General features: G+C 29.4%; 2 protein-coding genes across 6 annotated transcripts in view; one reads left to right on the top strand and one right to left on the bottom strand.

Annotated features, from left to right (window-relative positions):
* LOC106790542 (protein furry) overlaps nucleotides 1-17,366 on the top strand; it is a 29,973-nt gene continuing 12,607 nt past the window's right edge. For 3 of the 5 annotated variants that reach the window (XM_014755523.1, XM_014755521.1, XM_014755520.1), the window contains exons 1-24: nucleotides 1,987-2,255; nucleotides 2,640-2,727; nucleotides 2,819-2,860; nucleotides 3,197-3,373; nucleotides 3,445-3,629; nucleotides 3,698-3,897; nucleotides 3,960-4,169; nucleotides 4,253-4,460; nucleotides 4,536-4,673; nucleotides 4,753-4,987; nucleotides 5,068-5,471; nucleotides 5,556-6,137; nucleotides 6,205-6,340; nucleotides 6,429-6,599; nucleotides 6,668-6,857; nucleotides 6,942-7,118; nucleotides 8,024-8,170; nucleotides 8,545-8,715; nucleotides 8,816-8,965; nucleotides 9,072-9,241; nucleotides 9,392-9,663; nucleotides 9,772-9,926; nucleotides 10,303-10,466; nucleotides 14,976-15,182. In XM_014755523.1, coding sequence (XP_014611009.1) covers nucleotides 2,685-2,727; nucleotides 2,819-2,860; nucleotides 3,197-3,373; nucleotides 3,445-3,629; nucleotides 3,698-3,897; nucleotides 3,960-4,169; nucleotides 4,253-4,460; nucleotides 4,536-4,673; nucleotides 4,753-4,987; nucleotides 5,068-5,471; nucleotides 5,556-6,137; nucleotides 6,205-6,340; nucleotides 6,429-6,599; nucleotides 6,668-6,857; nucleotides 6,942-7,118; nucleotides 8,024-8,170; nucleotides 8,545-8,715; nucleotides 8,816-8,965; nucleotides 9,072-9,241; nucleotides 9,392-9,663; nucleotides 9,772-9,926; nucleotides 10,303-10,466; nucleotides 14,976-15,182 — 4,534 coding nt within the window. In that variant the 5' untranslated portion in view covers nucleotides 1,987-2,255; nucleotides 2,640-2,684. Of the gene's footprint in view, nucleotides 194-439; nucleotides 2,256-2,639; nucleotides 2,728-2,818; nucleotides 2,861-3,196; nucleotides 3,374-3,444; nucleotides 3,630-3,697; nucleotides 3,898-3,959; nucleotides 4,170-4,252; nucleotides 4,461-4,535; nucleotides 4,674-4,752; nucleotides 4,988-5,067; nucleotides 5,472-5,555; nucleotides 6,138-6,204; nucleotides 6,341-6,428; nucleotides 6,600-6,667; nucleotides 6,858-6,941; nucleotides 7,119-8,023; nucleotides 8,171-8,544; nucleotides 8,716-8,815; nucleotides 8,966-9,071; nucleotides 9,242-9,391; nucleotides 9,664-9,771; nucleotides 9,927-10,302; nucleotides 10,467-14,975; nucleotides 15,183-17,366 lie in introns of those variants that run through there. The other 2 variants (XM_014755524.1, XM_014755522.1) reach the window with 2 other exon arrangements.
* Nucleotides 10,270-12,406, bottom strand: LOC106790544 (thyrotropin-releasing hormone receptor). The gene is made up of 3 exons (XM_014755525.1): nucleotides 11,358-12,406; nucleotides 10,766-10,964; nucleotides 10,270-10,663 (listed from the first exon to the last, which is right to left on the bottom strand). Exons 1-3 carry the CDS (start codon nucleotides 12,198-12,200, stop codon nucleotides 10,533-10,535), a joined length of 1,173 nt encoding a protein of 390 aa, XP_014611011.1. The 5' UTR covers nucleotides 12,201-12,406; the 3' UTR covers nucleotides 10,270-10,532.

Raw genomic sequence — 17,366 nt, 5'->3', positions numbered from 1 at the left:
GCAGAATTGGAGGAAATATTGGAGGAAGATTCATCTCAAACACAAAAGGAACTTGCACTTAATTTAGAAGTCACTCAGCAAGCAGTCTCACATCGTTTAAAATCGTTAGGAATGGTTCGCCATTGTCGTCGTCGTCGTGGACCTTGCACAGAATAGAACATCGTTAAATGCGTCCCTTTGACGTCAACATCAAGTAATTATCCTGATGTTCAAGGCACTTTTCGTATAAAAGTTTTCGACAATTGGGCATATGCATCTTTTTCGGCTTCCAACCTCGTTCCTCCCACTATATTTTTCAAATATTACGTATATCCTTTATATCCTTTGCCAAAATATTCGTATTCTAATTAGATATATTATTATCTTATAAACGTACGAAACACTATATATCATTCGAACGTACTATTAATTTACTGTGCAACTTTCTTTTTTTTTTTAGATCGTTCAAGATACACAACGTTTCCATCAAATTTAATTTCCTTTTAATCTCATATGTAGACATAGGAAATAATAGATAAGACATGGAAAGATAAACAAGTTCGTTAACATAGAAGAAAATTTTATCAAATGATCTAATGTCACAAACAAACGTTTAATACTACATACACTAATAGATGATTTTAGATGCAACGTGTTATATCATTCATGTATATTCGGAACGATAAAATATCTATAGTAAGATTTAAGCGACCTCGTCTACGCATTTGGCTACGTTACTATATTATGTTTTGTTATAATAATAAGTCTGAAGAATAATCTATGATTATTAATATCAAATTTCTATCACCGTTAGATTAATGACGAATGCATTTTATCATAGTAAGGCAATTCAAATAAAAGTACGTGGAGGTTAAGTTTGTTAATTGTTATTACAACCTGTTAATAATAATAATAATCACTTTCGTAAAATGCTTTGGCTTAATTTATTATCTAGTGTATAATTAATAAGTACTTGAACGCATGAACGAAAAGTTCATAAGCTTGCAAATAGAAAACAATGCTTGTTACATAATGGCTACTGTACGTATAACATAAAAGGTAATATATATACGTATATATATGTGTATGCCGAATCAATACTATAGGAAAATACTGTTGTCGAAATAATGAGTTAAAGAAATGTTATTTAACATAAAATATCTATGGAATCTTTTCATTTTTTTTTTTAAATGCAATCAAGAATAATATACATGCATACATATGTATGTACATATATTGCTGACGCAGCGTTGTGACGTTGAGTCTCGTGTTATATTAGATTGAATGACAACCTTGATATTAAAAGTGTAGACAGTATCTCATATAACTGTACTTCGTATACGATTTCAACCATGGTCAATGCACCTGAATTCGACTATTATTTCACGTAGAATTGCATGAAGATAATTGAAATAAAAATTAATACAAATTGTAATTAAATAGTGCTACCAATGTTGATCGATTTATTATTATAATTCTGTTTCTTTTTTTCATTTGATTATATGTTTCGTGACGACGATTTGAACGTTGAATAAAAATATACGTATGTACATGTACAAATTTGTTTGATGAAATATTTAATACTAAGGATTAAAACATATAACGTACACGACAGAATTTTAATGCCATGGCCATTTCTCGATATCGTCATAAAAAACAAACAAGAATTAATTTCGCCAAATTGTATTAGTGAAATTACTAAAATAGAAATAAATGATTTTTTTTATTATTTATTAACAATCGTAATTAAAGATTTTCGTAATTATCGTGAAGATTAACTACTAAGATTAAAGTAAATCAATTAGATTTAAGAATGATAATGATGTAGATGGCGCCAATGATAAATTTAGGTTCTAACTAGATATAGTTCCAATAATTGACAAAGACTCTACATTATCGACAGTTAAACTTAAATATTTCCTCTTACTAACATTGATTGAATTTTTACATTACTACGTCAATAGATAGAAAGGATAATGATTCTAATGCAATAATTAAATAATGATTCAATTTTATGCTACTTACATATGCATAGGAAAGAATTTTTGGAACTAGAAATTGTTCATAATTTTTCAACTTCCGGCGACACAAACGCCAAATATACCGACTAGTTGTAACTATATTTATATCGTGGTTGGTAGCTATTGGATGATTCTTTAGCAAAGTACTAAATTGTAATTATTGGTTGTAATTATCTAATATTTGACGTTTCAATCAAAACATAACTTAACCTTATTCTTGCATTGTTACTTTATAGATAAGTATTGCTTATTTGTGTAAGTAATGACGAATTCCCGATGCATTTCCGAATGCATTTTATTTGATTAGTAAAAATGTGTTGAAATATATATATTTATAGTATCGTACTTATGTGATATGTGTTACATATAGATATATAGATATGGTTGTCATATATGACACAGTAATATATGAGAAATTTTACGATTTTTAACATTTTAAATAGAAGTTTGATTTTATTTTTATAAATATAATCATTGGAGAAAGTCATATATTTTATTTTATTATTTGTTAGCTCTGTTTTAATATTTTATACGTAAAAATGAAATAATGTCAATTGCAACTCAAATAAAGTGTATATAGTGCATATATTAATGAGACAGTATAAGCAACGTATATAGATAATTTAATAATTGTTTTAGTTATTAAAATGCAGTGTACTCATGGTATAACAATATACTGTATAAATGTTACCTGAAAGTGAAAAGAATATAGACAACATGATAGAAGGTAAATTGAATTTACTATGAACTCCTATTATATCAGTATATATAGAAAATATAATGCATTAAACTCATATCAGACAATATCATACTTATAGGAGGAGATACACAATCCAGTGCAACAAATGAACCACATACTGGTAAGTTTTAATTTTATCAGTACTTTATACATATAAGTTTTTCCTTAAAACTATATTTATGTGAAGTCATGTGTCAAGCTCGATATAATTAAGTTAGTGTTCATTGTAGGCATCTGTTACGTTACAGAATGGGGCTTCATCTCTTACCTTTTTCTATCATATTGAATTGTTGGTTGTTAAATTCAAAGACATTCCGTTCCCAATAGTAGAATGCATACAATTAGACATAACATTCATTAACTTTAAATGTCGACATTTTTACATACAAAGTTTAAATAGTTATTATTAAAGTGAATATATAGAATTTATCAATATTTGAAATTTCATTGTTCTTAGAATCTTCGGAGTCTAGAATTGTACATAGTGAAGGATTACATGAAGGTACATCTATATCGATATCCCAAACTAATCCTGAAACTGGTCAGGAACTACTTACGGTTCATGGAGCAACGCAAGGAGAGAGTAGTGATGCAGTTAGTATTCATACTGCTAGTACCTCAGCCTCTGGCAATGGTAAGTCTTTTGCATTGATATTTATATTGTTAAACATTGTTATAAAAAACAAATGTTAAACTGTTTTTTAGAATCCAGTTCTAGTAGAGTAAGTGCGATAACAGTTATACTACCTTGGGGTGCTCAAAAAGAAACAGTAAGACCCCAACAAATTGGAGACATGGATTTAAGCCCTGGAGAATTTGTAATGCGTACTTCATTTGCTAAATTCACTGCGCAAGCAGAAAAAAAAATGGAAGCAGTGATGACAGAACATGTATGTATTACTTTTTATGCAATTGGATCTTTTTCTTGTTTTTATTATTAACAATACTGAAATTGTAGGAGAAAGCACTTTCAAAAATATTACAAAGAGGAGAGGACCCACAATTTGATCAGCTTTTATCGGCATTCGGATCAGTTGCAGAACATTGTTTACCTTCTATTTTACGAGCATTATTTAACTGGTATGAAAGACAATTAGGTGATAAAGGTAGTGATCAAAAGAAACCTGCTGCTGGAAAAGAAGATCAAAAAGGCAAAAGGTATTTTCTTATTTAATTGTATTTTTGTTCGAACGTAAGATTAAAAATATATATTATTTCAGTATAATGTATACAATAGTATCAGGAAGTGTAGAAACAGTAGAAAGAAGCGAAGCAGACTTACTTCAAGAGCGCAGAGATCTTGCTGTTGAATTTATATTTTGTTTAATGTTAATTGAAGTATTGCGACAATTGCCATTTCATCCAGGACACGAAGATTTAGTAACATATATTGAAAATATTGCCTTTAAACATTTTAAATATAGAGAAGGGTGAGTATAATCTTATAGAATATTTTTTATATTCATAATTTTTTATATATGAAAATCATTTTTTAATAATATTAATTTTCTAGTATACAAAATGAACCCAATGCTGCGAATATACATATTATTGCTGATCTCTATGCGGAAGTGATTGGAGTTTTAGCACAATCAAGATTTATGTCTGTTAGAAAACGTTTTATGGTAGAATTAAAAGAACTGCGTGCTAAAGAACCTGGACCTCATACTACACAAAGTATTATTTCTTTATTAATGGGAATGAAATTTTTTAGAGTTAAGGTAATTGTTTTGTATATTATATATGTATGCATATAATTGTTATAATATTTAGATAAACATATTGTATATTTCCAGATGGTACCGATAGAAGAATTTGAAGCATCTTTTCAATTTATGCAAGAATGTGCGCAATACTTCCTAGAGGTTAAAGATAAAGATGTAAAACATGCTTTAGCTGGTTTATTTGTTGAAATATTGGTACCAGTTGCTGCTGTAAGTTAAAAACATAAAAAACTTTAATACTATATGTTAAAAATAATTATTGACATATAATGAAATTGTTTAAATTTAGGCTGTTAAAAATGAAGTCAATGTACCATGTTTGAAAAATTTTGTTGAAATGTTATATTCTACGACATTAGATATGTGTACTAAATCTAAACATAGATTGGCATTATTTCCTCTTGTAACATGTTTATTATGCGTTAGTCAAAAAACATTCTTTTTACAAAACTGGCACTATTTTCTGGCTATGTGTCTTTCTCAATTGAAGAATAGAGATCCTAAAATGTGTAGGGTTGCATTAGGTATGTGATCAAATTTATGCGATAAAACTTTAACGCATCATATTATTTGTTTATAAATAATATTATATCATATTTCACAGAGGCTTTATATCGATTACTTTGGGTATATATGATACGAGTTAAATGCGAAAGTAATTCAGCCACACAAAGCAGATTACAAAGTATAGTAAACTCTTTGTTTCCTAAAGGATCCAAAGCAGTAGTACCCAGAGATACACCTTTAAATATATTTGTCAAGATTATACAATTCATTGCACAAGAAAGACTTGATTTTGCAATGAGAGAGATAGTATTTGATTTATTATCTGTGGGTAGGCCAGTCAAAATAATTCTAACACCTGAAAGAATGAGTATCGGGTTACGAGCATTTTTAGTAGTAGCAGATAGTCTTCAACAAAAGGAAGGAGAACCACCTATGCCAAGAACTATGGGTGTATTACCTAGTGGGAATACAGTTCGCGTAAAGAAAACTTTTCTAAACAAGGTAAATATCATATTAGAGAGATGCATTTTATAATTCATTGATATAATTTTATATAAGATATTTACGATTGTTTATAAATTTCAGATGTTAACAGAAGACACAGCTAGGAGTATAGGAATGTCCTCTTATTTTCCACACGTTCGCAGAGTGTTCGTTGACATTTTACGAGCTTTAGATGTTCATTACGGTCGTCCGTTAATGATGACAAGTACCCAGAATATGAATAAAGAACCAGACGAAATGATTACGGGTGAACGTAAGCCTAGAATAGATCTTTTCCGTACGTGTGTCGCTGCAGTGCCTCGTTTGATACCTGATGGAATGACTGGAGCAGAGCTAGTTGACTTATTGTCACGTTTAACCGTACACATGGACGAAGAACTTCGTGGATTAGCATATCAAAGTTTACAGACTTTAGCATTGGATTTTCCCGATTGGAGACAAGATGTTGTTCTAGGATTCACACAATTTCTTGCCAGAGATGTTCAAGATACCTTTCCTCAGCTTGTTGATAATGGCTTAAGAATGTTATTACAACTTCTTACAAGTTGGAAGAATGCATTAATTAGTCCTAATATTAGATTGAAAGAACAAACAGTGGACAATACAAGATCGAATATACGGCCGAACGTAGATACGACTATAAAAAGAAGTGAATCCGGACAAGTAAGAATTACAATATATTATAATTAAAAGATTTAAATGCAATCTTATTAACATTATTTATTTTTAGAAAGTAGAACCAGTATCGTGCGTATTTCATCTGGTAGAAGGATTTGCATTGGTAATGCTTTGCAATTGCCGACTTTATCCTCGACGATTAGCTGTACATATACTACGCGAATTAAAATTCTTATTAAAAATATTAGGTTAGAACAAAATAAATGCTTATCCTCGGTGAAATATATGACGGATTAACGAATGAAACAAAAAATTGATTTTTTTTAATAATTCTAGGAACTTCTGATGACGATCAACCTGTTATTGATGTGATAGATGCTTGTTGTCCAACTGTATTAGAAAAGTGTTATCATATGTTGCCACCAGCAGAGAAAGCAGCCGCTGCATCTACATTTAATATTGATCTTCAATGGATAGCTGATAGAAGTAGTTGTGTGTGGACAGCAGGTATGTGGTTGATTAAATTTTATTTGAATTTTATAGAATATTTATTTTAATGTCATATGAAATTGTAGGGTTTCATGATGAAAATAGCACAAAGAGTTCTTCTTCTTTGAATTTAAATGGAGCTGATCCGTGGGGGACCTGTTTATTTGCATTTTTGGAAAAGGACAGAGTACTTACTCAGTGTTCCAATGCTGTTGCTCATTCTTGGCCTATCGTTTTTACAAGAATAAATTCTTTATTTTCGGTAGTCGATCCTACGTGAGTTAAATCATATTATACTGTTATATGCTTTTATATTTTAATTTGTGAAAATAACACTCGGTTTTTCCTTTTTTTTTTTAGACCTGTCAATGATAACAGAGCTTCTCTTCTACGAAGTTCTACTGCAGTACGGAAGCCAGTAAACGAGCGAGATGTTTACATGCACGTTTGGAAAAATTATTTGACTTTTGGATATAGAGTTGTACCACCTGTTCCAAGTCCTGTTGTTCGCTGTGCCAGCCCAGATCTTAGTCTCAGGTAAATTAATGTATTTATATTTAATTAAAGCATTTTATAATTACTTTATTATATCATATGATAATGTTGCATATATTATATTTATGTTGATGAAAAGTTGGGGGTGGATTTATATATATTTATAAATATATATATACAACGGTTAGGATTATACAATTATTATTAAATATTAATATTTACGTAGATTTCTTATTCGATAATATGAAATAATATTTAGATGATTAATTTATATAAATTAATAATGATATTCAGATTTAACTTGTACGGTTCTTACGGTATACGGTTGTTTACAAAGTTGCTTTATGTGTAGTTATTAAAGGAAGAAATATGAATTGAAAATTATTATTAATTGGTATCAATTGGTGTTGGATAATGTCTGCTTATGTCTGTTGTGAAATGGAAATTATCTTCATTAATTCTATCTTCTTTATACTTTTTTTTGTATATTTCTCTTGTCAAGATTATATCACATTGTCGATTAGCCACCTTTCTTCTTCTCTGGCACGTATATCAATCCTAATCTTTTTTATGTCCGTTGCAACTTAAAAAACTTGAAGAGGTATTTTCTTGAACTATAACATGCTAATGATAACATGCACGTTCACTGAAATCCTGTTAAAGCACCAGGTAGCAATAATTAACTTTTTATCAAAACTAGCACCAATTTGTACCAATGTGCGCTTGCATTCGGGAACGAGGGTTAAAAATTTTGGCATATACATATATACATATTCTTACATGCGCACATTGCTTTATTTTTTCTGCAACAAAGTTACACTTTGCATGTTATCTGTTATTGTTTCATACATGTATGTACACTTCTGGGACTTAGAATAGTAGTTTCTGAGCAGTAAATAACATTTGATACAAGGAGCATTGGTGGTACACTGTATTGCATACTCTAGTGGTCAGCATACGGTGGAGTTTGGTGTGTTGTGCATGAGTAAGGAGTTGAGTCAGAGCCTGGAGAACCTCGGCGGGGTGCAGACCCTGCCGGGCCGGTTCTCCGTTCCGTCCATTTCCGGCATCTACATCAGGCATAAGCGGACCAGGTGAGCTTAATTTGAATCAGCCGTAAACGACCATTTTTAGATGTCACTCAGAATTAAACGGTCATTGGCAATTTGCACCACATTTTAACCCAGAATATTTACTTATAAGGCACAATATCCGTAAGCTTTATAAGAGTTTCAGCTTCAAGCAGGATTCTACTTAACCAGTCAGTCAGTCAGTCAGTCACTATACTTTTTCGCGACATAAGCACTGTCCGTATCTAGTCTGATGACCGTTCCCGATCGCAGTTATCGTTAATTCGCGTTAAATTCCATTCGTTAGTTCATATCATCCGTACATTTTCTGTCTGTGTATAAAAGATCAATGATTTATTGATATAAAAAAAGGAATTATAATAAGATCATTCTCACAGCTCATCGCCGGATAGTCTTTCTGCTGAAAGAGGTGATAACAAGTCGCCTGGAACTAACGCGAGCCCCGCGGCTCTGTACAAATTGACAGTACCTCTTTTGAGATGCGAGGCAATCGATGTTAGAGATGCAGCTGTACAGGCCATCGGTAAAGTAAACGCCGATGCTTTGAAGTGAGTTTATTGTTATTTTAGGTTTTTAATAATTCGCGTTTATATAAAAAGCGGTTTGAATATTGATTTCATATTTTTATTTATCATTATTGTTATTTAGAGATTTGATGGAAGAATTAGTTCCTTATATACGCGAGGCTGTTGATCGCAAACAAGAAAATATGAGACGTAGAAGACGAAGAGATGCTCTCAGATTGCAATTAGTTCGCGTTTTGGAATTGATCGCCGAATATGGAACATTTGGAATCTGGTTCGTTAGAAAATATTTATCTTTCCTCGGGACAACGTCGTCGTTGTAATAAACTTCAAAGGAGATTTTTCTTTTTTGATATTAATAATCCTAAATATCTTTTCAGTCCAGCCGTATTAGATCGCGAGACACAATCTCTTCATCCAACATTCGTCGAGTATATAGACGGTGCGCGTATTTATTTAGAAAATGAAACTGACAAAGAAGCTCCCGCAGTCAGGGATATAAAATTACACTTTTGTAACTTTATAAGAAAGATGATAGAAAGTTTTTCACGTGAGTAATCAAGTATTTGAATCAACAAATTTCCAAAAGTATATTATATATATACTTTTAATATATATAATATATATATATATTAATATAATAATAAAATATAATAAATATTTTCATATATTTCGTTTTCTTTCGATTGTGTCTTTTCAGTGGAAACCTGTCACAGTTTATTGAAGAGGGATTTAAGACGAAATTTATTTATGCTCTTTGCTAGTTGGGCTGGACCCTATGGTAGACCTCTAACAAGTGTATCATCTTTGCACGAAGAAGAAAAGACATGTACGGAATTACAATTTTCGGCACTACAAGCCATGAGTGGTTTATTATGTTGCGGACCGTGTTTCAATCCGCAGTCTCTTTCCGAGGAGGGTGCAATATTATACCAATGGCTAGATTTATTATTAGCTAGTAAGGATGAAAAGGTAAGTAACTTTTAAAATGATATTTCATTATTTACGATCCTTTGATATTTGGTGATACTTATCTTTTTGTTCTTTTTTTTTTTTTTTTATATTACAAATGTACTTTAGATTTATGCTCTGGCACGCGAAACAGTTGTTTTATTATTGGAAGGAAATCCTGATATTGGTGCACTTCTTGATTGGGTAGTTGATAGATGCTACACAGGCGCTCCCCACGTTGCTGATGGTTGTTTTCTTGCATTAGCAACAATATTTAGTGCAAGGTTGGTTTTATTTTTTATTAAATTACAAAATATTAATAGAGATCTCAACGATTCGTTAAATAGAGATTTTTAATACAATTTAAACACAATAACTAGAAGAATATACTATAGAGTATATAATACAATACGTACATATAATATATATACACACACGCACACACACGTAGATATATATATATTAAATATATATAATATTTTTGAAATAGAAGAGCGATCATTAATTATTACTTTTGAAAATATATTGGAGATATTACAAACGACATTTTAATAGTAATTATAATAGAACAGAAAAACTTCTATTTATGCGAATTATATATTCCCAAATGATGTGAATATTGCATAGGCTTAAGAAAATTCGTATCGTGTGTTAATATAGGGAATATCCTTGCGATCATTATACAAGTATCATTAACGTAACATTAATGAATACTGGTTGTCCACGTGCACCTGTTCACGATGAAGCTCTTCAACTTCTTCAGCTCTTAGATCAAAGATTTTTTGGAAACGTGGGACCATTGCCAGCCACAGAACCGGAAACTGGTACGTACAATTTTTATCTTTCGTTATTTTAATTACATGTTTTTTGTTTGTTTGTTTTGTTTTTGTTCAGTCTTTATCCTTTTCCACATCTTCTTTAAATTCTTTAGAAAATATTTGTAATTCGTAATGAGTGTTCAATGATTTATTGAGTGTAGTTGTCTGCTGACGGATCATTGAATTATTATTAGGAATTAATTCTGAAATTGACGATTTATTTATTTATTCTTTTATATAGTATATCAGCAGATGTATTTAAAAAACTTTTGGGAAATATTTCAAAATGAATATTATATATTTACCATTATTGCCACGATTAGAAATTTGTCCGGTTGTATCATTATTTCTGCGTGATTTACAAGAAAACATGCGTATCATAGCTCTGCGAAAATTTTGTCCAGTTGCGCAATAAAGAATAAAATTTATTCCGAAATTTGTATTAAATAGCATATTGCACACTGGCTGCATTATTTCTAACAATCGCGGTGGATTGTTGTCCGGCTGAAAATAGAACATATAATTGGATTTAATACTTAATCATGAAATATCTAGATTTAATTAATTCGGTATATATCTTAATTATCAGTTAATAATATTATTTGAATAAAAAAAAAAAAGTAATCAATGAAAATATACTCGTAATATAAACTCGTGAAAATTTTCGAAAATTTGTCGTAAATATTTCAAATAACTATTAACGAAATAAAAATATAAATATCTTTTTTCAACCGGATACACACATATATATAAGTATACTAGATTATTACGGAAGATATTAACGGAAATAAAAAAAAAAAATAAATGATAATCAAATAGAAAAATGAATGAAGAGTTGATTTTCGCGTGATGCATGAATATATGAAGAAATAAAACAAATAATCTAGAAATACGTACGTATAGAAAAGCATAAGCTCTGATACCGTAGGCTGGAAGATTGAGACAGAGAAAAATAGTAGATACTGTTAAGAGCATTTTTGTTATTTTACTTTGAGCTAAGGTGGTATTATTTCGTGGACTTTGCGAGCAAGACATTTGTTCCTGCGAATTCCTCGATTCGTATGTCAGTGTTCTTCTAACTCTTGCGAGTTTGTAAATGGCACGTGCGATCAGTATATTTAATACTACGATCAATGTAAATGGTAAGACGAAAGTTAATATAGCGTCTATCGAATTGAAAATGGTCGATGATAATTCCAAACCTTCGGCGACCAGACAACGAGTTACATTTTTGTTATTCGACATGCTCAAACGTGGACCCGAAACTAATAATACCGGACTGCACAATATTATTCCGAGAATAGTCAATCCTATGACTACTTTTTTTGCTCTAGCAACTGTGCACATAGATTGACGAAGAAACGGATATTGAACTGCAATACATCTTTCTACTGTGAAGGCAACGACAAACCATACGCTTAAAAAGCTGCATACTGTTGTAAAATATATGAAGAATTGACACAATCCTTGCATATTAAAAATACCAATATCCACCATATCCAGCCATACTACGAATAATGATATTAAAAATCCAGTATCGCTTATGGCCAATGCACCTAAATAAATGCTCGATGAGATTTGACGTAATTTTGTACCAAAGAACACGTATACCGAAAGACAGTTTCCAAATGAACCGAAATATACCAATATAGGTGTGTAATACAATTGTATTCCTCTTAAAATTTCTTCGGTCAGTTTGGGTGATGATACACCACCACCCTCTTCCTTTATCTCTGTCATTATTTATCTTTCCTTGATAAATTTCAAGAGATATTATCTCCTTTGATTTAATATCCAAATTGGTTTGACGACTATAATCAGTCTTTTGAAAATTTTCTTTAAGATTTTCATTGCTCGTAATAATCGTTTTATCAGAGAGCATTAACGTATTTTTCATCCCATATTTTTCTTAATTATTTAATAATAGGTTTATTTTACCTGCATCATGTAATAGAAAAAGAAAAAAGAACGTTCAATGGAAACGTTTTTATCTCTTGCGAATTTTTAATTCATAATTTTTCTTTTTTTTCAATTCAAAGTTATCAGAAGTTTTTCTATATTTTCATATCTCTTTGATAAAGTAAAATGAAATGGTCAGAGAATTATATCGATCTATTTTTAAAATAAATCGATAGTTTCGAAATTTATTTGTCAATCGAAATGTTGCTCTTCTTCTCCAATAAAATAATATTGCTTTTCTTTTTTCGTATATATAATCAAAAAAAGTAAACGAATTAGTGTTTACGTTAGCTCAGAGAAATCGTAGTAATTTTTTGGCACGTATATCACTTATTTATTAACAAGAGTAACAAGGTTAAAATCGATTTTATGTTTTATCGATGATGATCGAACTTTTATAGTTGATACAAAATGTTAAGCATCAAAGTAAACACTAAACTTTGATCGATCATTCTCTTTTGAATTTTTTACCCTTTTCTTTTCTTTTCTTTTCTTTTTTGTCACCCCACTTTTTACTTATACCACGTTAGTGTATTTCTCAGGAGACTGTGTAACACACTTATTGTCGGTTTGAAGTATAGACAAACGAGAAAAGCTTTTTGGAACATACCCAAGTTTTTTTAGACATCGATGAGACGAGCATACAACTTCACATCGACCCTTACGAATATTGGCAACGTTTACACCCACGTAACTTTTAATTTATTACATCGTAAAATGAAAGAAAAAAACCAAAAAAAAAAAATAAGTTGTATTTTTTTATTTCGTTTCGTTACGATATTTTATTTATAATGTATTTCATCGAGGTTTTAATTCGTTGAGAAAAGTTCACGAAAAAACCAATAAATAAAAAAAAGGAAAAAGAAGAAAAAAAAAATTGAAAATTGTAACTCATTCGCGCGAGCACACACATAGAATAGTAATTATAATATATATATAAAAGTTCGTGATTTATATAAAAGACAATATATATAAATAATAAAGGTGCAACAACTCGTATTCACTTTTTTCACATAATCACATATAACAGTCATTATCGTAAAGTATTATTTTTCAAATGTATTCTCACATTAAATAAATCATTTTTAATTCACCATTTATCTCAACAAAGACATTAAACATATATTTTCTTTTCTTTTTTACAAAAGAAAAAAACAATAAGAAATAAAAGCAAGCGGCGCACGCGACACGTGGAAAATCATCGGGTAGAAATTTAAATTGAAATTCTTGAAAACAATTTTGTTTCAATTAATTATATACGATACTTCATATATATATTAAAAACACTATTTTTTGGAAAATCATTTGGTAGAAATTTAAATTAAAATTCTTTTTGTGGGAACAATTTTTTTTCAAATAACTATACTTTATGTATATTAATAACACTATTCACAATTATTGCGAACAAATGTAACACGATTGTAAAAGTTCGGGTGAAATTGAACGTTTAAAATTTCTTTCGATCGTCTATACCAACAATGTTCTTTCATAAACGGCAAAACGTTTAACAGGACGACGCTCCATCTATTTCTGCTTCGCTTTGCTACAATTCATTCTTGATAAAGCTTCCGATGCATCCAACCAACATTCTCGCTTCTGCGCATCATCCCATCGGGACCAATTTTCTCTTTTGGTTTCTCTAAACTTATTTTTTTTTCTGCTATACTTCAAATCATTTCTATAAATTATTTTTTCTTCTTTTTATTCTTAATTTTTTCGATCTATTTAAGCATCGATTTTGTTGTCTTATCGATAGATCAATTTTAACGATACACACGTGACAAATATTAATTATTATAATTCTCTTTCTCCATTTTAAAATTGTTGTATATATAATAATATTCTAACAATAAGTTGTTATCATTCTATGAATATAAAATATATATTTAGATATAACAAAGATATTAGTATTTCATGTAACATTCGTATTACGTAATTTTATGACTTAACGAGAAATTATATAATTTATTGGTAATTTCATTTTACTGTAGTTTAATTAAATAATATTGAAAAGAGAAGTATTCGTTTTTAATGTGATTAATTACTCAAGATTATTACTTATTCCATTTTTATAAAATCATTTATTTCTCTTTTCCAAGTTCTTTTTATTTTTATTCTTATAAAACTCGGTAATATATTTCATTATTAATTAGATATTTATTCTTTTTATATTGCATACACGCGTGCATATTTTATTTACCAAGTATATCATTTCACTTTTTTAACAGACACAAAGTATCATTCATTTACGAATATATTATGTCGAGAGATAGTTTTTAATAAGTTACATTTTTCTTTTTTCTTTTTTTATTGAAGATACTATTTTTTCTCATAATTTTTCAGAACAATTATCATTCATACGTGTACAAGTATGTAATAATAGATGGTGACATTGAAATCGTATTATAATTTTTGTTTAAATTCATTTATAAAATTATTATAAATGAATTTTTTCATGAGATATTTTTTACGTATCATTTTACTATAGTTCCTTTAAAAAGCTACGAATAAAACATTTCTTTTTTGTTTTTTTTTTTGTTTTTTTTGTTTTTATAGGTCAGGAAGATTTAGCCGGAAGTTCGACAGCTACCGCTTCAGGTGCAATTCAACAATCAAATCCTACGGCAGGTGTATCATCAAGTGGAACTATTAGAGGTGGTACCCTCGATGTTTTACTTTCAACAACTTATTGTCGCAGTCAAATGTATTTATCACGTCAACTTGCTCAATTACATCCAGAATTGACGATGCCTATGTTCAGCGGTGAGTATTATTATTATTTATTAACGCATAAATAACAATACTTTTTTGATATACATTAAATATAATATCAAATGCATTTTGATGAAACAAAAACAGATTAGAGAAAATTGATTTTTATATATACTTGAATATATATTTCAAATGTAATTGAAAATATGATTGATCAATGAATTCCATCGAATTTCTTAACAAACAATTCACACAATACGTATTGTTTTGATTTCAGTTATTATCGTGAATATGCTAATCATTTGGGAAACTTTAAAATGATTCATTTTCCAAGTTTTTTTATAGAAACGAATAACGTTTCTAGGTCGTTTTAATTACATTTTATAGAATAGTATCTACCAAGAATACGTAATTACGCAAAATATCAATCTCGTTATTACACCATTTCCATGAGAAATTACATCTGTTAACTTTGTACCATGCCTACATATATAACTTCAGTGTCAGTTGGTTTGTTAAAAGGTGAAGGCTGATAAGTACACATTTCATTTGTTTCTAAGAATGAATACTTACATTGAATAAATCGAATTTTCTTTTCTTTTCTTTCTTTTTTTTTCCGTTAAGAATAATCAGAATAATTTTCTTTAGAAAATCTCAATTAAATTTTTATATAAGTTTATCGTAAAACAAATAGCACCGTATATATTCGTTAATTCTCAATTTTTTCTGTTAATTGTTTCCTTCAATTTGTCCAATTAGTAACAATGATTCATTTAATTAACAGTTGTCACCTTGTTAAAGTTTCTCGTACTATTTTTATTCTCACCAAATAGTTAAAAAAAATAAAATTTCTTTTTGGACGAAGACCGAATTATGTTACCCATCAAGGGTTTCTTTTTAATTCTTTTTTGTTTGTTTGGTTCACTCCAAAAATAAATCACAAGTGGGCGGGGGTGGGATAGTATGATTAATAACGTATTGTTCTATCACCTGTTGCAAAACTTGCAAACATTTCGAATATTCCAGTTTATAAAATTCAGGAAATTTAGGAAACATTCGTTAACTCGTAATCACTTATAATGTTACGTATTTTCGTCAACCATAGCATCGATGAGTTTAATATCATCCGAAGTTGATAACCTGTGGTCTTGATTTCCCGAACTAAACTGATCACTTTTGAATATTTTAAACAATTTGCCAATTGTTTGAACACTTGTAATATGATTCTTATAAACGGTGCTAATCTTGTTCGCGGTATGGATAACACTGTGATTTTGTTTGCAACTTATTTTATTTTGATTTTCCATAATTGAAGGTAGACGGACAAAATAACGCGTTGAATTATTGGAAACGACTGAGAATTAAACGTGTTTGTATGATAACTAAGGTATTGCGTGCAAAGACACAGATTTTATTCAATTCCAAGAGATTGTAGTGCATGTTTGCATAATAATTTAGACTCTGATAAAGTCGGATACGTGTAGATAAAGAAATGATACATTTTCAAACAAATTAATTATAAATAAATGATTAACGTGTAGAATTATTGATCTTATTTATATAGCATTATACAAACTAAAAAAAGAACAAAAGAAAACATTGTTTATTTAGTAAAATGCTTTGATTATTCTCGAATATCATTTATTCGAATGATCGTGTATCTGAATATAGAATGAGTCACGTGTATACATATTTTAGTTATCTGTTAAACAAAGTTTTACAAGTTATGTTATTTCATTTGTATCTCAGACAAATGATAAATAAAAATAATATCAGCATTGGACACTGGGTAAAATATAAAAGTTGAATAAATATCGTTAAAAATTGTCATGTTGAATGGAATTTCGTAATTTGGTAATATTCAAGAACGTATAATTTTTGATATTGAATTTTTCTTGTATTCATTTGTATAATTCGATCACATACTCGATCTTATGTTAGAAAATTCACGATGAAAGTATCATTATCTTTAATTAAAAATCGATGTGAAGTTATCTATCTTCATTCTTACATTTTCTTATTCTCTTTTTCCTTCTTTTTTTTCGCAACAAAAAGAAATTAGATTATTTGTTCGCCGCAGGGCTATTGCCATTCCATGATCCATTTTATTCAATTCTAGGAATACCGATGTTTGTATTAATATTCTTCCGATAGATCTAGATAATAAATTTATTATTTATAAAATAATGTATGTGTGTGGAATATATATATATATATATCTTCTTACGATTATAA

The sequence above is a fragment of the Polistes canadensis genome, unplaced genomic scaffold, assembly GCF_001313835.1.
Source record: "Polistes canadensis isolate GaletaPanama2010 unplaced genomic scaffold, ASM131383v1 scaffold_245, whole genome shotgun sequence".
Lineage (NCBI taxonomy): Eukaryota > Metazoa > Arthropoda > Insecta > Hymenoptera > Vespidae > Polistes > Polistes canadensis.
This window is presented reverse-complemented; position numbering and strand designations above follow the sequence as displayed.

Excerpts from the sequence above, each read along its gene's own strand:
- LOC106790544 (XM_014755525.1), bottom strand. The coding sequence starts at position 12,200 with ATGACAGAGATAAAGGAAGAGGGTGGTGGTGTATCATCACCCAAACTG. Across the intron at positions 10,965-11,357 it reads GAGCTTATGCTTTTCTATAC|CCGGACAACAATCCACCGCG; the intron begins GTACGTATTTCT and ends TTCTATTTTCAG. Across the intron at positions 10,664-10,765 it reads TTCTAATCGTGGCAATAATG|AATTAATTCCTAATAATAAT; the intron begins GTAAATATATAA and ends CGTCAATTTCAG.